At 40.3% G+C, this 20266-nt stretch overlaps 1 protein-coding gene across 3 annotated transcripts in view; it reads left to right on the top strand.

Annotated features, from left to right (window-relative positions):
• The window catches only part of st6gal2a (ST6 beta-galactosamide alpha-2,6-sialyltranferase 2a), a 64946-nt gene that overhangs the window by 19469 nt on the left and 25211 nt on the right, over nucleotides 1-20266 (top strand). For 2 of the 3 annotated variants that reach the window (XM_042426614.1, XM_042426615.1), the window contains 2 exons: nucleotides 15507-15563; nucleotides 15646-16729. In XM_042426614.1, coding sequence (XP_042282548.1) covers nucleotides 15736-16729 — 994 coding nt within the window. In that variant the 5' untranslated portion in view covers nucleotides 15507-15563; nucleotides 15646-15735. Of the gene's footprint in view, nucleotides 1-5220; nucleotides 5455-15506; nucleotides 15564-15645; nucleotides 16730-20266 lie in introns of those variants that run through there. The other variant, XM_042426616.1, reaches the window with a different exon arrangement.

Below are 20266 nucleotides of genomic sequence, written 5' to 3' on the forward strand. Positions count from 1 at the left end.
AGTAAAACGCAGACCTGCCAACCTTGGGAAAATATAGCGCAGTCTATTACTTTGCCTACTGTAGGAAAATTTCAAGGAAAGAAAATCAAGAATTTTCATATCGGTGCATCCCTCACTTTCTTGTGATCCGTTTGCTGCATGCATGCAAATGATGCACTATTATGCGTATGTATGCAAATGATGTTCAGTAATTCAGTGTGAAAAACAGCTATGATTTGCATCTGATGCATGTTGGCAGGTATGTCACTAGACCGACTGGAAAACTGCGTGGGAGTATGTGGCACAGTACTAAACTAGTTTGACAGGACTACTTTGTGTCTACATGTAATTAATTACACATCTGAGGGGACAAATATGACTTACGGCGTTCCCCAAGGCTCCATTCTGGGGCCTCTTCTATTCAACATCTACATTCTTCCACTGGCTCAGACTATGGAAAACAACGATATATGTTACCATGATGATGCAGATGACGCACTGAGTAAGTGCATAGAACAAAACAATGATTGGATGTACTAGAATTTTCTTCAATTAAACAAAGACAAAACTGAAGTAATTGTTTTTGGAGCCAAGGAAGAACAATTCAAAGGCAGCACTGAGCTTCAGTCAGTAATGTTAAAAACCACAAAACAAGCCAGAAATCTTGATGGAAGTAGACCTGAATTTCAACAGCCACATTAAGACTGACAAAGTCAGCCCACTATCACCTGAAGAATATGTTGAGAATTAAAGGGCTTATGTCTTAGCAAGATTTGGAAAAACTTGTCCATGCATTTATCTTCAGTAGACTCGACTACTGTAACGGTGTCTTTACAGGTCTCTCTAAAAAATCGATCAGATAGCTGCAGCTGATTCAGAGCACTGCTGCTCGAGTCCTCACTAATACCAAGAAAGTGGATCACGTCACTCCAGTTCTCAGATCTTTACACTGACTTCCTGTCTGTCAAAAAAGACTGAAGACCAAAATACATTTCTAATCTGCTGCTACATTATGAACCATCCAGACCTCTCAGGTCGTCTGGGACACGTCTGCTTTCTGTTCCCAGAGTCAAAACTAAACATGAAGATGCAGTGTTCAGTTTTTATGTTCCACATATCTGGAACAAACTCCCAGAAAACTGCAGATCTGCTGCAACTCTTAGTTCTTTTATATCAAAGCTGAAGACTTTGCTGTCTGCAACTGACTTTTATTATATCAAATAATTATTCATTTCTTACACTGCACTGTAAGTTTTATTCTTGAATTTTATGCCTCTCTTATTCCATTTTAGCTTATTTTTATTTTCTGTTCTCTTAGCTCTTTTGATTGTATTTAAAGCCCTTTCATCGTGTGTTTCTTTGTCTCAATGCTTTTAACGTTTTATGTAAAGCACTTTGAATTGCATTGTTGCTGAAATGTGCCTTTATAAATAAACTTGCTTTGCCTTAAAGGGGTAACATATAGAGACAAACTACAGAGGATTATCATCATCATTATCATTAACCTTGTTTCTAGTTGCAGCAGGCAGCTGTTTTCAGTAAAATAACTCTAAAAATCAACTGCACACTATCTACCCAGCTCCAAACAGCAGACAGACAAAGTTTGCAACTAGCTGGTGAACATATGGGAAAATCAGGACCAGAGCCAGACTGATAAATTGACTGGCTTGATATATTAGCTTTTTGCAGATATAGCGGTATCTATTGGCCAGTAAGTAACAATGAATTGCAGTACTGAAATGCCTAATATATGTGTAAGGGAATTTAGAAACAATGTCACCATTACAGTTTGTTCACCTGAGAGCCCTGACAAAATGTTTTTCATCTGTAAACGGTGCCACTCTGTACACACTGTGGCTACATGTGAAGAATATAAACTGTCAGAAAACAGTGAAAAATGCCAGTCACATGTTCCTAGAGGCTAATTTGGCATATTGTAATATTGTAATGTATTTTTTGTCTGACAACAGTCCAAAACTCAGAAGTGTTCAGTTTTTTATCATAGCAGACAAAGAAAACCAGCAATAATCACATTTCAGATGCTAGAAACCGTGAATGTTGCAAAAAAGGGAAAAAAAGAGTCTTAAATAATCATATTAATTGTTTCTGATAATCTTCTGTTGATTGTTTCAGCTCAAGTTAGACTGGCAAGTATACTACAGAGTATCTATAGCCATAAAAAAGGTACATTTTACTTTTATAGTCAATAAGAAAACTAACTAATGGTTATTTTCATCGTTGAATAATCTGCCGATTATTTTCTCGATTAATCATTTTGTCCATAAAATGTCAGAAAAAGGTGATCTTTAAATGTCTTATTTTATTTGTTCAACAGTCCAAAACAAAAAAGTAATCAATTTACTGTCAGGTATGACAAAGAAAAGCATCAAATTGTCACATTTGAGAAGCAGAAACCAGCAAATGTTTGCAGCAGCAAATGCATTTTTGCTTTAAAAACAAATGAAATGATGATTATCAAAATAGATGTCAATTAATTTTCTGTTGATTGACTAATTATCACACAGCTCTATAGAAAACAGAGCTATATTTTAGACACTAGGTTAAAAGCAATGCAACCAGACTTTTGGAGAGTAACACTCGAGCTGACATGCATTACATTCAAGTCCCTGCAAGTTGTCAGGCAACAATAGGCTTGCCTGGATTTTTTTTTTTTTTTTTTACCTAAGTCGTCTGCTGTGTGTCTCCACACAACATCATTAACCATCTTACTTTTGAGCAGAAGAAACTGAAATTTCACTTCTGTTTCACGGTATTTTTAGCTAAAGTTTGGTCTAGGTTTGAAAGCTGGTCTGTACTTAGCTGTGCATCTGTATGCGTGCATGCAGTCATGCGATTGCATGCTCCAGTGTATGTGATTGGCAGGCCGTTGGATGGCTGGAATGAGCTGTATCGCCTGCAGTGTGTTCTCAGCTCCACATGCTAGGTGCCAGTGGAGAAGAGCTAGTTGATCTACCACTGGTAGTAAGTCACATTTCCACACAAAGACAAGCAAGCAGAGACATAGTGAAATAACTACACACACACACACACACACATTTGAAAAGAGATGCAGTAGTGAATGCAATATTAATTCAGTTCTTTGTGTGGGTTAGATATAACGTTAAAATGACTGACTTTGGAAGAAACGCATATTATAGACACTAACGCAGTCACTGGAGCGGTGTCTGCGTTTACATCTGTATGCACAGCAGCACAGTTAAATGTAGGTCACAGAATAAGGCAGATGTGGGGGAAGGAAAGAAGGTGAGCAGTGGAAATGAAGGGAGGAGGAAGCCTTTCATTATGTCATCATGTTGAAGCAGCGGCAGGATTAGGGCTTGGCAGGATATGTAGGGAAGGTTTAACCCCTGAAATTTGAGCTTTTGACTTTTTAAGTAAAGGGTAATAATACTTCCAACCATCAGAGAGAACAAACATACTATATGTAAGCAAAGATACTCTCTGATCCTCACTGGCCAAGAGACTATGCTACAGAAATGGCAACAGTGGCAGATGTGAAATAGAGAATACTGTATAAAACAGCTCAACTTAATTGTTTTTATACAAGACATTAGTTTTGACATCATCCTGTCTTCAGTCGCTCATTTATATGTGCTTAGATAGCCAGCAATTCAGTCTACAGGCTATTCTTAACAGCTGCACTTTGGGGTTTCAAGATGTGATCAACTGCAGTGGACCCTTAAGAGAGCTCAGATACTGGCGGTGTAATTACACAGGGTGAAGTCTGATGTCCTACATGGTAATAACCTCATTGCCTCCTGTGGCTAAAGCAGAGTGGACCTGTAGAAGTGGGTTCATTAAGGGGATGAAAAAGAGACGCGGTCCATTTAGCCTCTGCATATGCTTCTTCTTTGAGTTCAATTTTCATTTCAGAATTTCAAGTGACTTCTGAGGTGACTGTTCCAGTCCGCCTTTGCTCTTGTGTGCAGTGTCTCATTTTCTCTTGTGTGATTTAAAAAAAAAAAAAAAAAAATTTATCTCTTGATGGTACGAGTTGAGAAAGTACAGCATTATATAGAGAAATATTATACCTTGTATCGGCTAAGTTTTAAAAAGGTTCATTTTACAGCAGTCCCTAAAAAGATAGTACAAAATCAATACCTGTATAAGTGCCTCAGCATTAATGACAGTCTTGTAACAGGAATTCCATTTGTGAAAAATGACTTCTAGGATTAAATTACAGTCAGCAATTTCTTTATCTGACAGAGATTTTTCAGATGAAAAGTGTGAGAAATGCAGAATTTTGATTTGCTCCAAGTCAAACTTTACTGTGTATAAACAGTGTTGATGAGATGGTTACTATCATCTGTGTGACCTCTGTCTCACACAGTGTGTGGCAGTTCATATGGTGAGATTAAATACTGATTATTGCTTCACAAGTTTATACCTTGTTGTCTTGTTTTCGGATTTATTTATGTTCTCTTCAGTGCATACAACAGATGGACAGCCAGTCCCGGTGCCAGAGGACAGTAACTGGCTGGGCATTTGGCTTTTATGGGCGGGCCCGCACCCACATTTTAGACTTTTAGGAGGACACTTACATGTTCTGTTCATGTTTTCAACAGCTGCCGTCACCATGACAACCACGACACATTGAGCTGAAAGCCACCACATAACATGGTCACTGGTTGAACCGAACCTGTTTCGGTGACCTTGTTAACTGGCAACTTTCAGCTGAATGCATTGTGGTTGCTTGTAGTGATGGCAGCTGGCTCCTCGAAGCCTTATCAATTTTACTTTAATCAGTCAATCAATCAATGTGTTTATTATCTATGCCATAATTATAAATTATGTTCAGCTAAGTTCGAATGGAATTTATTAGTTTTAAGGGAAATTTGTAAAATGAACACAGCATGAATTGGACAGGACATCCTTACTGTCAGTATCCTCACTCCTTTACTTTTGGGTTCAAGTAACTAAAACACAGGTTTGCAGGTCCTGCAACTAGAATAGGGAGTTAGCAGAGGAGGTCAGGTCTGTCGGGGCCTTCAGGGCCTTCTCTGCAGGCCCTACCATTTTTGAGAGGTGTAATTTTTAGTTCATAAAATATTACAAATGAGTAATTATAATGTTATTGTTAAAACAATTTATAATTTGTTATTAAAATTATTTTGTTTTGATTTTTAAAAATGTGTTTTGTTTCAATCTCAGTTATTATCATAACCATAAACCCACTATTTGGAGCTGGAACTGGAGCTGCCAGTTCTACATATAGTTATCTCTGCCCCCAGGGCCTGCTGTGTCCTTTGTTGTAGGCTGTATTCATAGCAGTATTTTGCATAAATAAAGGGTGGCAACAAAATCATCTGATCCATATTTGATGCATGATGACTGGGATGTCATCATATCATGTCATCATATCTACCAATAAGCGCAGATATGTCTTTGTGCGCAGGTATTTCTTCAATGCATTGCAGGAAGTAACGAAGGATGGATTTTGTTTTCAAGTGACTGGTGAGTCCGACTGTATTAATTATCCATAGAGTTGATTAACTGAGTTAGTGTTAAGTAGGGGTGGGACAAAAAAATCGATATTGCAACATTTCCACTTGCAATACATTATTAGATTCTGTCTGGTACTTGTGTGTGTCTGTGGGGCAGTGTCAGCACGTAGCTGTAGCCTTGCTGTTTATCACGTTAACGTTACTGTCGTCACTTGTCAGCCCTGAATATCTAGTAAAGCTCTGAATACAGCACAGTTAGTTATCAGCGGGTTGTGTGCTGTTTACTGCAGAAAACAGAAAAGGAATAAATCTTTAGGTTATTAGCACGTCAACTCTCTGTTGTCTCTTATCAGACTTGCTAACACTACCAGCTGCTCTGTGAGTGGCACAAATGGAGGCTAGTTATCAGTGTTGAAATAATTTTTCTTTCTCCTTCAGTTACAGATATCGTGATATTTCATTGATTATTTCTTTGTGGTATATCATGTATCATGAATCGCTGTTGTTGTGAGTTATCTCTACTGTGGGAGGAATATCATGATAGCACTGTGAGTTCATCTGTAATTCCCACTCCTAGTGTTAAGGGTTCAGTATGCTTTAAACAAGCTCTGTTATACATAGGGCCCCAACAATACTTGAGTTTTGGGGCTGATGCCATTACTGATATTAGGGAGTAAAAATATTCTAATATCGCTATATCGGCTGATAATCTTTTATATATACATAAACACACATTTTTTGCAATGATCCCTCAAATGTGGTTATGGAACACTTGTGACAAAGATTTTGTAATGGAGGCATGGTATTTTACAGTTTAACAATAACCTTTTATTGTAAACAGTAAACTTCACTGGGAATTTAATAACAATAAATAAAACAAATCTATAGAACAAAAAAAAGTATATATATATATTAAAGTTGAATTTAAAAAAAAGGATCAAATATACATAAAATGCTGTCTGTACAACTTTAAAAAATAAAAAAATTATATCGGCACATATTGGACAACATGTATGCCGATATCGATATATTTAGGATTGGCCATTATCGGCCAATAATATCAGCTGACCGATATATCGGTCGGGCTCTAGTTGTACACCGTGTCATGCAAACATCAAACAGGGAAAACAAACAGGTTCATACTTGTCCACACACTCAAAGGTGGGGCCTTTGAAAAACCTACTCTCATAACATCCTGCCTCCCTGATCTCATTTCCTGGAATGGATTGTTTTGAATGTCTTTTTGATCTACAAGCAAATGAGGATAAGGGCGGACAGTCTCTCTTTAGAGGTATTTCATGTGTACAGCCACCATGGTTGAAATGTGATGCAAATAGATATTTGAAGAATAAGAGGAAGCTTGTTCAGATTTCTGCTACTTTCTCACCTCTGCACCACCTGAACTGTATCGTCGTATTTTCAGATGCAGTCCCTCATTTCCGGTGTCAAAGGTGTGGGTTAGGAGGTTTCAGATGCCATTAGGCCCTTTAGTTACCGTATGATTTGGTTGTGTTAACCCAAAAAAACAACTTAAGCCTCCACTTGAGCTCAAGCTTATAAATAAATTCTAGTCCCCAGACGTAAACGTGCAGACACCCACACAGCATCCACTGTGATTTCAAACTACACTCTGTTTCTAATTGTGTCTCCCTCATGTAATACCTGCCTGGAAAATCTGTTTTTCTCACTTTTCATACATGAAGCACACTCTGTATGCATTTATTTCATGTCTGTTCAAAGTCCCCGGAGACTGGAACTCACAAATACATTCAGCCATCAAAAATGTCTCCTCTGACCATATAGTAAACGCTCATATCTGTGAACCCACAACTTGCCTTTTTCTTTTCTTTTCTTTTCTTTTTCTTTTTTTTTTTTAACCTCATAGTGATACTATTAGTTTGTTGCTGCTTGAACTGCTGCAAGGTGAATATTAAAAGAAAACGGCTTTATTTTTTTTAGATGGAGAACTACCTCACTCCTAAGGGCTCAATATTTTATGAGCAACAAGCCCTTTGGTCAGTGTTTTTATTCGAGAAAATGTGCACATCCAATAGCCATGCAGTGTGCCGAATAGAGAAGGACAGCATGTTCTCTTGCAGAAACAGCCTGGAGTTTTTTTTAGGTCTAAATACCTAAATTCTATTCAGCCTTCTTATAAAACTGTTATAGTTTCTTCTTTGTCTCTTGATTCCAGTCTTAAACACCACAAATTAGTCTGTATTGGCTTTATCAGACTCTACGCTCTCATTGTGAATAAGGTCTATTTTTTGCTTAGATACAGGCAAGCATATGTAACATTGAAGTTCTCTTTTTGTCAAATATCCATTTACTGTGGACTGTGTGTATTTCCTGTATAAGTTAATGTGGCCTTTACATTCTTATGCTAAAGCTAGAACCTCTACCTCCTACAGAAGCTGCTGTTAAGCTTATTTAAGAAACTTTTCAAGTTGGCTGTGATCAAAGCAATGTGGCCTCCCCACCGCGGTCCCTTAACAGGGCATAGTAAAGTGGACTGAACACTTTTCAGTGAGATGCTGTGCAGCTGTATTCCCTCGAGGGCTGTCCAAGCACTTACCTGGCAGTCACATAGTGGCTGGAGTTCAGTACAGTCACCTCCGGCAATGCCTGTACTGCAGACACACTGAGAATATTACATCTGGCAGTAGCGCGGGGGGGTGAGGGGGATTTAAAAAATGCTGTAGAACAACAAAGTAATGACAGATGTATGTATTGTATGTATGTACTATATGTATTTCAACAAAGAAAAAAAAGAAACTTTCCTATTTTAAAACCATTTTAAACCATTTGAATATGGATTTGAGTTTACGAGGTGCACCCGAATGAAGTTCCTTGTTTTTACAGTATACGGTCAATGCTTTAAAAAGCGACGTAGAGGCATAATTGATCTTTAAGTGTTTAAGTTTTTAAGTGGAGATAGTGCTACCGCGCCTCTCAGGAGTAGATGGCGTAACGTGACTGCAGGGTAAAAGCTCAGAGGAAGCTGTTTGTGTGCGGTGGCGGGGGGAAAGAGTCACGGTGCAGTTGTGTCCGCGTCTATCTGGGTGTACATCAGAGAGAGAGAGAGAACGCGAGAGCGGGGTGCGCAGCTCCAAAAACAGAAAATCAATTGGTGATTGGCCACCACAAATAAATTAATGGATGGGAAACACATGCGTAAATTTAATATTTTTTGATTAATTGAAAGTAATTGTTAGTTGCAGCCTTAATTATATTTATCAACAATTTTAGTTTCAAGCAAAGAAAATAAAATAAATAGACATCAGCTCGCAGTTGTCATGCTGACTGACGAGACAAACATTATCTCTAGGGATGGCTCGATATCACTTTTTCATGTCCGATACTGCAACCTTGAGTATCTGCTGAGATCAATCAGATACCGTCTTTTTCCATCTCTTAAACAACTAAGCGGTTAATAATACATTTGTATGGATTCACTTTGCTTAATCTAGCCATCTAGAAAAACAAATATTCTGCTCCCCTAAAGGAAGAAATACACAGCCCACAACATGACTCGGTTATGCAATACTGCTGCTTCCTTTTATGTAAACTTTCTCACACAGAACTTTTAGCAGCATTTTTGATTGGTCAGCACCATTCAAACATTTAAGAAGAAGAAATTTAAAGTGCAACTTTGTGCAAAAGTTTAAATCTGAGTATTTAGAATAACAAAGGAATTATAATTCCACAGTAAATTCTGGATATAACTGAATTCGCAAAAAACAAGTTGAAATGTAAACCATAACTTAAATAACTAAAACTAAAAATAATGAATTGCAATATATAAAATATTTGGTTCAAGTTTTCCTCTTAAGAAGATAAGACATAGCAGTAGCTGCCTGGCTCATCTTTTTTACAGTCCCTATGTGACTTAAGTTTGTTCACTTTAATATGAGGGGCAGATTCTCCTTCAGAAAGATTTAGCATTTCAGCCTTCTCAGCTGTCAGCCTGCTCCTCCTTTCATCAATAATAATGGAGGCTGTGCTGAAGAGCCTCTCACTCTCCACACTTGTTGAAGGTGCACAGAGATATTTGGTTGCCGTGCCCGGCACGGAGGGCAGTCTAGGTTGGTCGGTTGACTTTCCAGCACAGCAGAGGATTGTTTGAGTGCCAAATAGTTGTTTCCCTGAGGTAGGTCTGCACTTCAACGCATGCACTTGTGGTGGTTGACTCAGGACCAGGTTTGCTTTCCTCCAGGATTTCATCTAAAATGCTCTTGCTCGCATCCTCCACCCATGGAGTCTTCTTTGCTGGCTTTGAGGATGCTGATGTGGTCCTCCTCAACACTTCCATCTTCCTTACCTCTGCCATTAATGCATCCTTTGCATGTCTGGAAGTTTCTGCATTTTTAAAGTACCTGGTATGATAAAAATACGCATGTATGTAACATTTGAAATAAGCTTACCATTAATATCAAGTGATTAATCCCATCCCATCCCAAATCCATGCATAATATGAAATACTGTCGTTAGATGTGCATAAGTAAAAATTCCACACACACACACTGACAGGTGTGGGATTTGTGTGTGTAAATCTCTCTCTCACACAGACACACAGAATCATACTAAATAAAATTATCATAGAACCCACATACCTGTCTTTATATCTTGGATCCAGTAGCGTTGCAACTGAGTATAATGGCTCAGATTCCACGTCTCTGAAACGTCTGTTCACAACCTCAAGGAAGGTGCCTTTCATGGTCTCAATTCCCTCGTTGGCCTTTTTTTCTCAAGTGAGAATGCGTTTAAGGACACTGACAAAGGGGATGACATCACATGCAGATGAAGAGCTTACCTCCCTTGTCAACTCCTCAAAAGAGGCTACAGCTGCAACAGTCTTTTCCAGTACCCCCCACTGGTTTACCGTCAATGTGGCTGGCAGGTTATACTCCGCTGTAAGATGCACACAGGGCCCGTTTCTGTGCAACGAGGCTCTCGATCATATAATATGTGCTGTTCCATCTCGTTCGTACATCTTGTTGCAGACGCTTGGGCGGCATATTTGGCTCCACTTGAATGTCCTCCAAGCGAGAATACGCAAGTGGTGAGTGCTTGAAGTAACCCACCGTTTTTCTGCTGATAGCCAGCACATCGCTTACCCTACACTGTGATAGCGGTCCCTTGTTCACAATAAGTCACAGGGTATGTGCAAAGTATCCCAAACTAGGAGCTCCAAGGTGATCCATTGCTTTTATTATGTTACTAGCATTGTCTCTTAAAGGACATTCCTCTTAATTTTCCATGAATTTAACATCTCCCTTGTTGCTGTAGCGATGGACTCTCCTATGTGTGAGCCACAAAACTGCTTAGCCTGCAGCGCTGCTTTTTGCAAAGTACAACTTGAGTCTATCCACTGTGCTGTCAGACTTAGTAATGACATTGGACACATGTCTGAGCTCCAGATGTCTGTTATGAAACTAATCATGGCAATGTTTTCCAAACATTTTGAAATTAATTTGCACACTTGCTTGTACTTATTTGGGATAGCGGTTTCGGAGATGAAATGCCAGTTTGGCAAAGTGTAGCGAGGCTCCAAATGTTCAATTAAGCGTTGAAAACCCACATTTTCAACAACAGAAAGGTGTTGGTCATCCAGCACAATGATTTCAGCGACTTTCTCCGTTATCAGCTTTGCTTTGTTGCTGTCTGAAGGGAGATTCTCATGCTTATGAATTGTTTCCAGCAATGTTTGTTGCGGCACACTTTTCTTCTTGGCACTCATTGCTTGTATAAATTCGGCATACTCCTTTCCATGATGCCTCTGCAAGTGTTCAAGTTAGTGGTGTTGAAGTTTCCAACACTGCTGTCACCCCCTCAAACATTTGCATCGCATAAATTGCACTTGGCTGTTTGGCTTTTTTCTTCCTTGAGCCTAAAATAACTCTACACAGCTGACATGATGACAGCGCTGCTGACAGCTCTCACTCATGTTCCAGCTACTGTTCATGTGACACATGCTGCTCATCTGTGTTACTCAAGACACTTCTCTCTTTACACCATGTCGCTCAAAGTTTAAGCATTTACGTGATAGTTTAGGCTAATGAATCATAGTGGCCTATACTTTTTTTTTTTCTGATATCCGATCAAGTGATTTTGGCCACTGGATCAGTATTGGACCAATGCCGATACTGAGTGTCAGACCAGCTCATCCCCAATGATGTCTGCTTGAGGCCATAAGCTGCTAGTGTAACACTCAAATTGTTGCATTGTTGGTGAGGGGCCAGGTATTGACAAGAATGAAGAATGCGTGGAATAAAAGAGCCCATATCTCTGGTTCTGCTTCATTAATTTAGACAATGTCCAAAGTCCGACCATGTTAAAGGAGTACAATGCTAAATCGATGGATTAAATTGGAATGCATTTAAAAGCTCCTCATCCTTGTCAAGTTCAAGTTCAACTTTATTGTCATGTGTATTAAAAATACAAATAAATACTTGTGCTCTGGCTCCCTCAGCCTTTACACCAAGGACTCACCATCTCAAACACAACAAGAAGAACACTACAGACCTACATAGACTATATACACAGTGCATTCATATGCATATATTGTATACACAATATATAGTACACGATAACATTACAACAATGTGAGGTGCATATGGATGTGTCAGCTGTTCAGCAACCTGACTGCCTGTGGAAAGAAGCTGTTACTGAGGCGGATGGTGTGTGATTTGATGCTCGGCTACGTTTTTTAGATAGGAGTGAGAACAGAACATGAGCGGGGCAGCTGGTGTCCTTAATGATGTTTTGGGTTTTCCTTTTGCAGGTGCTTGTGGTGTAAATGTTATGAAGTTGTGGTAGTTCCGAGCCAATGATTTTTGCTGCTGTCTTTGTAGCAGTCTGCAGTCCTGAGCAGTCAGGTTGCCAAACCACACTGTGATACAGCCTGTCAAGACACTCTCATGGTACAGTGATAAATGTTCACGAGAGTATTGGTGCTCATACCACACTTCTTGACACCTCAGAAAGTACATTCTCTGCTGTGAGGCCTCTTTATTGAGGATGCAATTGTTGTTGAGAGACCATGTGAGGTTGTCTGAGGTGTGTATGAGCTCCATTAAAAGCAGCAGCTAGCTTTCATTCCTTTGTGCACGGCATTACTGTACACTGTGCGAAAGAGGCGGACCTGCCTATTAGTTGATTAGTTAGTCAGTGATAGATTAATTGTTTAAAGTAGAAGTTTGACATTTTAGGAAACACGCTGATGCCATTAGATGCCGAGCTTTTTCCTCCTGTTTCCAGTGTTTGTGCTAGGCTAAGCTAAGCTAACTTGCTGCTGAATGTAGCTTCATGTTGAATGTACAAATAAGACAGGGCTATCAGTCTGCTCATCTAGCTCTTGGCAAGAAAGTGAATGATCAGATTTTCCAAAATGTTGAACTATTCCTTTAAGTCACTTTTCAACCAAAAATTTCTTTGTTCCAGCCTCCCTATGGTGAGAATTGCAGTGTTTGGGTTTTGGTCGTCTCTGTAGACTTTAGGAAATTTTGATGAACAATTTTTCACTATTTTCTGACATTTTATGCACAAAACAAATCAATTTATTTATAGTTAAAATAAAAATAAGTTTAGCCATAATCGTCACAAAATCTGGACAAAATAATACATTTTTATTTTTTATTGACATTCATTCATTCATTCAGTTTTGACCCGACATGTCAGAGGCCTTGTGATTGGTTGGGCCTCCTGAGTCCCATTTGACCCACTTTGGCTCATCCCACTAAGGCTACATGTGAGGTGGTGGTTTATATATGTACTGAGAGGTCATCAGTTACTCTCCACACGTTTCCTCTCTGTTCACCACTCATTCACTTTCTATTTTTTTCCTCTCATGCAGGTCATAAACCACATAATTACCCCCCTGAGGACAAATGGCCTGCAAACATTTAATCAATCTCCTCCGGCCTATTACAAAGCCTCCTCTCTCCCACTATTCCCATTAGATTTAGGTTTACTGGATGTATGCTACATACTCTATTACGTTTTTATGTTCACATCGGTCTCCCACAAACTCTCATTTAGTCATTTAGCGGCCCTTTGCTGTCTGGCAGCGTCTCGTTTCCATGTTTTCCATTTTGTACTGTTTCTTTGTGTAACCCTCACAAGACTAGCTCGGTCCTCCACCCCCGCCTCTCCATCTGTGCCACGCATTTATGTTGTTTCACCGCAGTTACTCAAGCACACACCCTGATTGCTGCCAGGTGAGGCCAACTAGCTGCACACACATGCATGAACGACATTGCTCGGGGCACACATACACACACACGCACACACACACACACACATTGGGCTTCTGTGGAGCAGTGGTGTATATAGATGACATTTGGTTGTTGATATCTTTGCCACTGGGCAGCTGTGTGTTGTCTTGCTTGATCTTTGTTTTTTTCTTTTTCCAGGTGTTAAATGGCATATTTTCCACTGAGTAACATTTGGCCCCAGTGTGATAGACATGTTGAAACTGCTACACAGGGGATTACTGCCTATCACCTATCCCACCTGTCTACGGCCTTAAGGCCTAACAGAGTTATCAGATTTTTGTGTGTTTGTGGAGATGTGTGCCTGCTTGCAGTTTCTCTCCAGTATTGTCTTTCTCCCATACTGTCTCTGCTCCCTCTGGCCTAATTACTTCCCGCTGTTTTCCTCCTGCTTGACCAGGGTCAGTGGATGAGCTTTGGCCTCCTGTGTGGCCCAGGGCAGGAGGCCTGGATGTCTGGGTACATGGGGAAGGGGGGGGGGGGGGGGGGACCTCAGGGGCGCCTAAGATCACTTGTGCTGCACTCTGCAGGTCCTGGCAGCTACAGACAGGAAGCTGTAATTAGGACTGGAGGAGGTTTAACACTCAGGAGCTTTTTTTCCTCCTGCTTCAGTCTGCTGCTCTCCGGAGAAATGCTCTCACATTAAGAGACTAAAACTCATAATTACTTGTGGTTGAGAAGATTGGAGTCCTCTGATGTGAGACAGTTTAATGCTTCATTTACTCACCTTCATTGCTGTGTATTTCACTCTGTAAGTCATCAGTGAACTTAGCGTGTAGTACCCCAGAGTTATCAAAGCTGCAGAGAAAGTAACTCTTGTTGGTAACAATAGTGTTTTTAACTGATGTAGTTTACTAAAGCACAGAAATAAACAAATGTATCGTGTTAAAGCTTGTATGTAATGTCGATGAATCCAAGTTTTAAAAGTGTCACAACCATAGTGCATCTCAGTGGAGGACCTGAATAGTGAATGTTATAATGGTGACAGCAAATGGAAATCCAAACAAAATAAAAAACAGACAATATCTGTTTTTATTCAGAGAGCTGATATCTGTTTCAAACCAGTGAGCAATGTCTTGATTTTTTTTTTTGTTTGAGTATCCCACAAGTATGAATAGAACACTGGGTCTCCTGCAGCATTGTGTGGTGGAAGTGCCCCACCTCGTCTGAAGTAAACAGTGCCTCTTACGTCGTAAGAAAAATATTAAATTTCTATTAAATATAGTATTAGGCTTATCAAGCTTGCGGTAAAATGAGCAGTGGTGCTATATCAAGGGGCAAAGAGCACGTATTTAATGAGTGAGGCAACTATTTTCACTGTTATCCAGTAACTACTTTGGTAATGAGATGAGATGCAACCTCAGCGGGTGAATGATTGAATGACCATATCATACGTTCACTTCAAAAATGTGTCAAAGCAGCACATTGTAAATTAAGACACATTGGGAAAAGTTGTATCAGTCAAAATCAAGTGCTGAGAAAAAACTGTGAGAAACAAACTCACTGCTGCACTGCTCTGAAGATAGTTTGATAATGGTATGTTGTCACACAATATGATTTTTTTTTTCCGGCGGTCTGTACCAAACAAGCATGTTCCCTTATGTCTGGAGAATATGATTTATAGGTCGAAGCATCTCTGTAGCACCACAATACTCCATTAATAATGGTATGTTGTGACACAATATACCGAAATACCATTTGCATGAGTGTTTTCATGCACACATACAGTAGACTTCATATATGCATGTGCACCCTAGCCTCTACTCATTTGTACCGCTCCTCTTCTCAGGGTCCTGTTGCATCCTGGCGGTCACATGGACATGAAGAAATAGAATCGTCCATTGAGGTGAGTACATCTCAAACATCTGCTTTACTTGTGTCTCCCCTTACATTTCTTATGTTTCATTCTGAGCTTTCTTCTTTTACAGGCCCTCCAGCTGACCTCTGGGCTAAGTCCTGGCTGTGGGGCTTTGTTGTTGGTGGGCCAGCTGAACAGGTGTGTATGTGAGTGAGAGGTAATGAAGTCCAGTATGAGGCAGTGGCGGAAGCTGGTGCTGGTGGGAATGCTGGCTTGGGTTCTCCTCTTCCTCGCCCTCCTCTCTTACTTCCTGGATGCGCGTGCGGATGAGACCTTGACCTCTGCCGGCTCTTTACTCTCCCAGCACCCTGACACCCGTCGCCTGGCCTCCATACAGGCCTCCCATCAGCAGCTTGCCATTGTGAGGTCCAGGCTTGAGCTGGCCTCCGCCTTAACCACATCCTACCCTGGAGATGAACCAGAGCCTTCCACCAACTCCCCTAACTCAGAGTTCAGCCAGGAGGTGAGCCACAGCCCTAACAGTGCACCCTATGCCATTTACGGTAGCCAGGAGGCCAGTCGCCAGGAATACCTGGACCCCCAGAGCCTGGCTGCCTGGTCCTCGTTCGGCACAGAAAATGTGGGTTCTCACTCTGACCCTGTTGTCCGGAGTCGTGAAAGAACTTCCCAGACAGAGTATCTGAACCATGTCAGCGCCACACGCAACCATGGAGGGGAGGAAGAAGAAGATGATGAGAGGGAAAACGAAGACGAAGAACAGGGAAACAGAAAGAGGACTAGAGGCAGGAGGGTCGCTGGTGACTCCTCCGATCTGGAGGATTATTACTTCTCCAAGTCAGCCTCTGTGGTGCAGCGTTTGTGGCGGGGCCGCGTGTCGGCCAACATGTTGAGCCCTCGGCTGCAGCGTGCTATGAAGGACTATGTGAACGCAAACAAACACCATGTTTCCTACAAGGGGCATCGCAGGGTTGCCCAGAGTGCCAAAGAGCTGTTGTGTCAGATAAAAGCTCAGGCCCCACTGAGGACAGTGGACGGGTCGGAGCAGCCGTTCTCCTCACTTGACTGGGCTCGTCTTGTGCCGACCCTTCCCCTGGAGCAACTGTACAGACGGCAGGACCAGAGCAGCTTCAAGACCTGTGCGGTGGTCACCTCAGCTGGTGCCATTCTGCGCTCAGGACTGGGCAAAGAGATCGGTAAGTAGAGAGGACAAAGATTTTGTGTAAGGGCAATAAGGGGACACACGGCTAGTACCTTTTTTTTTTTAAAAAACCTTTTTGCTACAGACTGAGATGTCTGGCCTCTTTTGTTAAATGAAAAAAGGGGTTTGCAAAAAAAAAATTTCATACTCCAAAAGGTTTTGAAGAAAGTGTTGTTTTGTATTTTCACCTAAACATTGAATCATCACTAGTCTTAAAGCCCTACAGCTGTCAGAAGAAAAGGTGTGGGAGGACACACTGGTAGTAAAGATATAAGTTGAAAGGTCAGGATCTTTGAAAATGCTGTTTGCCCACAGACCTCCCACTAAACTAAACGTCCGAATCCCAAGTGGAAACATTCATTCAACCCTACGATACTAAAGTGTTGGACATAACAAACACGCTCATTATTCTGGTATTTGCAGTGCCTTAGCAATTGTTGGACTGAATGTACAGCATGTGGCACTGGAGGAAACACCACTCAGTGATTAAAATCAAAAAGGTTTACTGTATCTCCTCAGAAGCATAAATGTTTTAGCAAATTTCACAACCCTCTGCCTGTTAGATTATGATTATCTGCTGTGTAAAGTTGGGGAGTGGATCCCTGGATAGTGCAAGAGGAAAGCTGGGAATGTCCAAAATAGAACAATTTTCCAGGGAGCATCAGTTTACTTAGAAGCTTTCGCTGCAATCTGTCTGTCTGATCTGTTGATATTTCTTATTAGGGCAGAACAATGTGCAAAAAAAATCATATTGCGATTATTTTGACATATATTGCGATTCGAGTCACAATTTTAATGGCAATAGTAATTTTTGCATTTCATTTTCACTGAAAAAAATAAAAAAAATTATGATGTTGTGACACAACATACCGGTAAGTATTGTAACAAACAACATGCTCCTTATTCTGGTATTTGTGGTGCCTTAGCAATCGTTGGACTGAATGTACTAATTTATAATGGTACGTTGTGGCACAACATACCATTATTAATGAAGTTTTGTATGTTGTGACACTATAAGGGCTGAGATTTCAAGTGGAGATTTTAGCCTGTTTGTGGCACTAAAGGAAAGGTCGAGTAGTAACCAAAATCATTAAGATTCAAAGTAAAATGGCCAACAGAACAATAGTAGCATCATATATTCTTAAATAAAAGGACCTTGGTTTGAGACAAGCTAATATTAGAGAAAAGCATTAGTTCCCCTGTTTGCTGTTAATGTCATGTGATGTGTGGCACTGGTGAACGTTAACGCGGTCTCAGTGCTCTTCCATCTGTTTCAAACTTCCACCGGGTCAGTGGCCATAATGTTTCACTTCACTAAAGTCTTTTATTGTGAAACATATGCAAAAAAACTTATGCAAGAAGTGTTGAGTTTCTAATGGAGCAGCTTACATCCAACAAGCGCTACAAAGCGTATGTGTATATAGTGTAGCTGTACCTGTAAAGTACAGGTATAATAAGATTGTTCAGATCCGTGTTAAGATATTTACTGGAGTTTGCCAACAACTCCAGTTGAACATAAGTGAATCAGGTTAACCATGCAAGTGACTAAGCTGTATTCATGTCAACATCAATGTATTCTATTCTTGATCTCTTATGCTTAGGGCGTGATGGCTAAGATGTTGAACTTTAAAGTGCCGCTCCACTCAAAAATGTGTTGGTTTTTTTTCTTCTTTTTACTTGACTTCGATGTTTGAGCTTCACTGTGCAGAATGATGTACGTGCAGAATTTGACATTTAAAGGCTGTTTTCACATTCATCTGCTGAAAGTGGAAAGTTTCTCTGTGCTCATTGAAAATCAGAGTTTGAGCAGGATTTGTGATACCATAACTAGTCTGGAACCAGTCCTGGTCCAATATTCAGTTTACACAATTGTGATGTGGAAAACTGAAAATCTCCTGTGCACGCACATATAAGATAATTGAACTTTTTTTGTGTGGAAAAAACATATAAGACACAAATTATTATTCAAAGTAGATAATTTTATATACCTCTTACAACATGTCTGGAGGGAATCTTTAAAGGTCAACAATATCCATTTGCACTCAGTAATGATTTGCATGTGCGTAGGATTTTGCATGGCATTTACTTATTAAGTTGTCAAGCTGATTGTGAGCAGGGTTGAATGTGTGCCTAGTAGGCTATATGTCTTTGCGCTTGAGTGTGTGTGCTCTTGGTTTAGAGTCTTTGGCAGCTCTTTGGTAAGTGGGGAGAGTGTGAACTCAGGGACAGATGGCTCACTAGAAAAAAAAGCAGAACCCCCTCCGGTAACCAATCAGGCGCCTTCACATCACATATAGCCTCCTTGCATTTAATTGTGAATTCAGGTGCTCAAGAGCAAAAACTAGAATTAATATCAGGGTGGGGGGGGGGCTTCAGTTTTACAGTATGCACTATATTTCTATAACATTTCTATATGCCGACAGAATGATATAGACTCTGCCTGTCCCAGATAACAATGTCATAGAAAGACAAGAAGGCTTAAAAAGTTTGACAAGAAACCCAGATGCATGCAGGTTATGCAAAGCTACATCTGCACTTGACTTGTGATCACAGTGGAATTACCGGTGGTGCTGTAAGTGAGTATCGCAGTCTTTCAACGCTAATGCCTCCATTCGCTGTTGGAAAAGTTCCCCTGCTGTAAGAGAAATCATTATAAGGTCAGATTTATTTATAAAGCTGTAGGTGCAAACAGATTTTCTGCAAACTTCCTTCACAGAAAACAACACAGACTAAAACTGCAGTCAGTAAATAAAACGAGGGGAAATGAAATATATTCACTATGTCTGAGCGTGTGGCTGTGTATTAAAATGTTTTTGGTGTTTCTGGTTTCTTTTTCAATACTGAGGTTGACTTCACTATTTTAAGTAACAAAGAAAAGAGAGGCAGTCTTCAGCTTTGAGCGCCAGGCCTCGGATTTAAACTCGGCAGGTGTTTTCTAATCTGTTGATGTGTCATCATCTTCCATGCTTGTTTTTTCTTATTTCTGTCCAGTAATGTGGCCCATATGCACATGCTCATAAATAAAGGAAGTGAGCATATCTATTCAGCATCATACTTGTTCTGAGCATACATAAAGCAGTACAAATCTGTTCTGAGCCTACTTCACTAGAAAACAGGAAGTAAGTAGTCAAAAAATTGTCATTCATGACCAGTTTTTTTTTTTTTTTTGAGGGCGACCACATACATCTTTATGTCAAACAGCAGCCGAGTATTGGTTCAGTGTGTCATCATCATGGTATTCAGTTCTCAAAAAAAGAGATTTTGCTTGATGGGGGGACTTACTGACTTGACAGATGAGATAAATGTGTTGAAGCCGATTAATTATTGAACAGCCTCACAGTGTTTTAAACGCTTGACTTTGTTACATTAATTCTCCAGCTTAGACTCAACAGGAAATCAAACTGCATGGAACCCAATCTGTCTGCTTCTTTCTCCCCGTGCTTTCCTCACCAAAACGATGCACTGAATCAAAAAACACATTTTATAACTGCAAACTGTGAGAAATCACCTGAGATGTGAAACTCAAAGCCCT

This window comes from Thunnus maccoyii, chromosome 11 (genome assembly GCF_910596095.1).
Source record: "Thunnus maccoyii chromosome 11, fThuMac1.1, whole genome shotgun sequence".
Lineage (NCBI taxonomy): Eukaryota > Metazoa > Chordata > Actinopteri > Scombriformes > Scombridae > Thunnus > Thunnus maccoyii.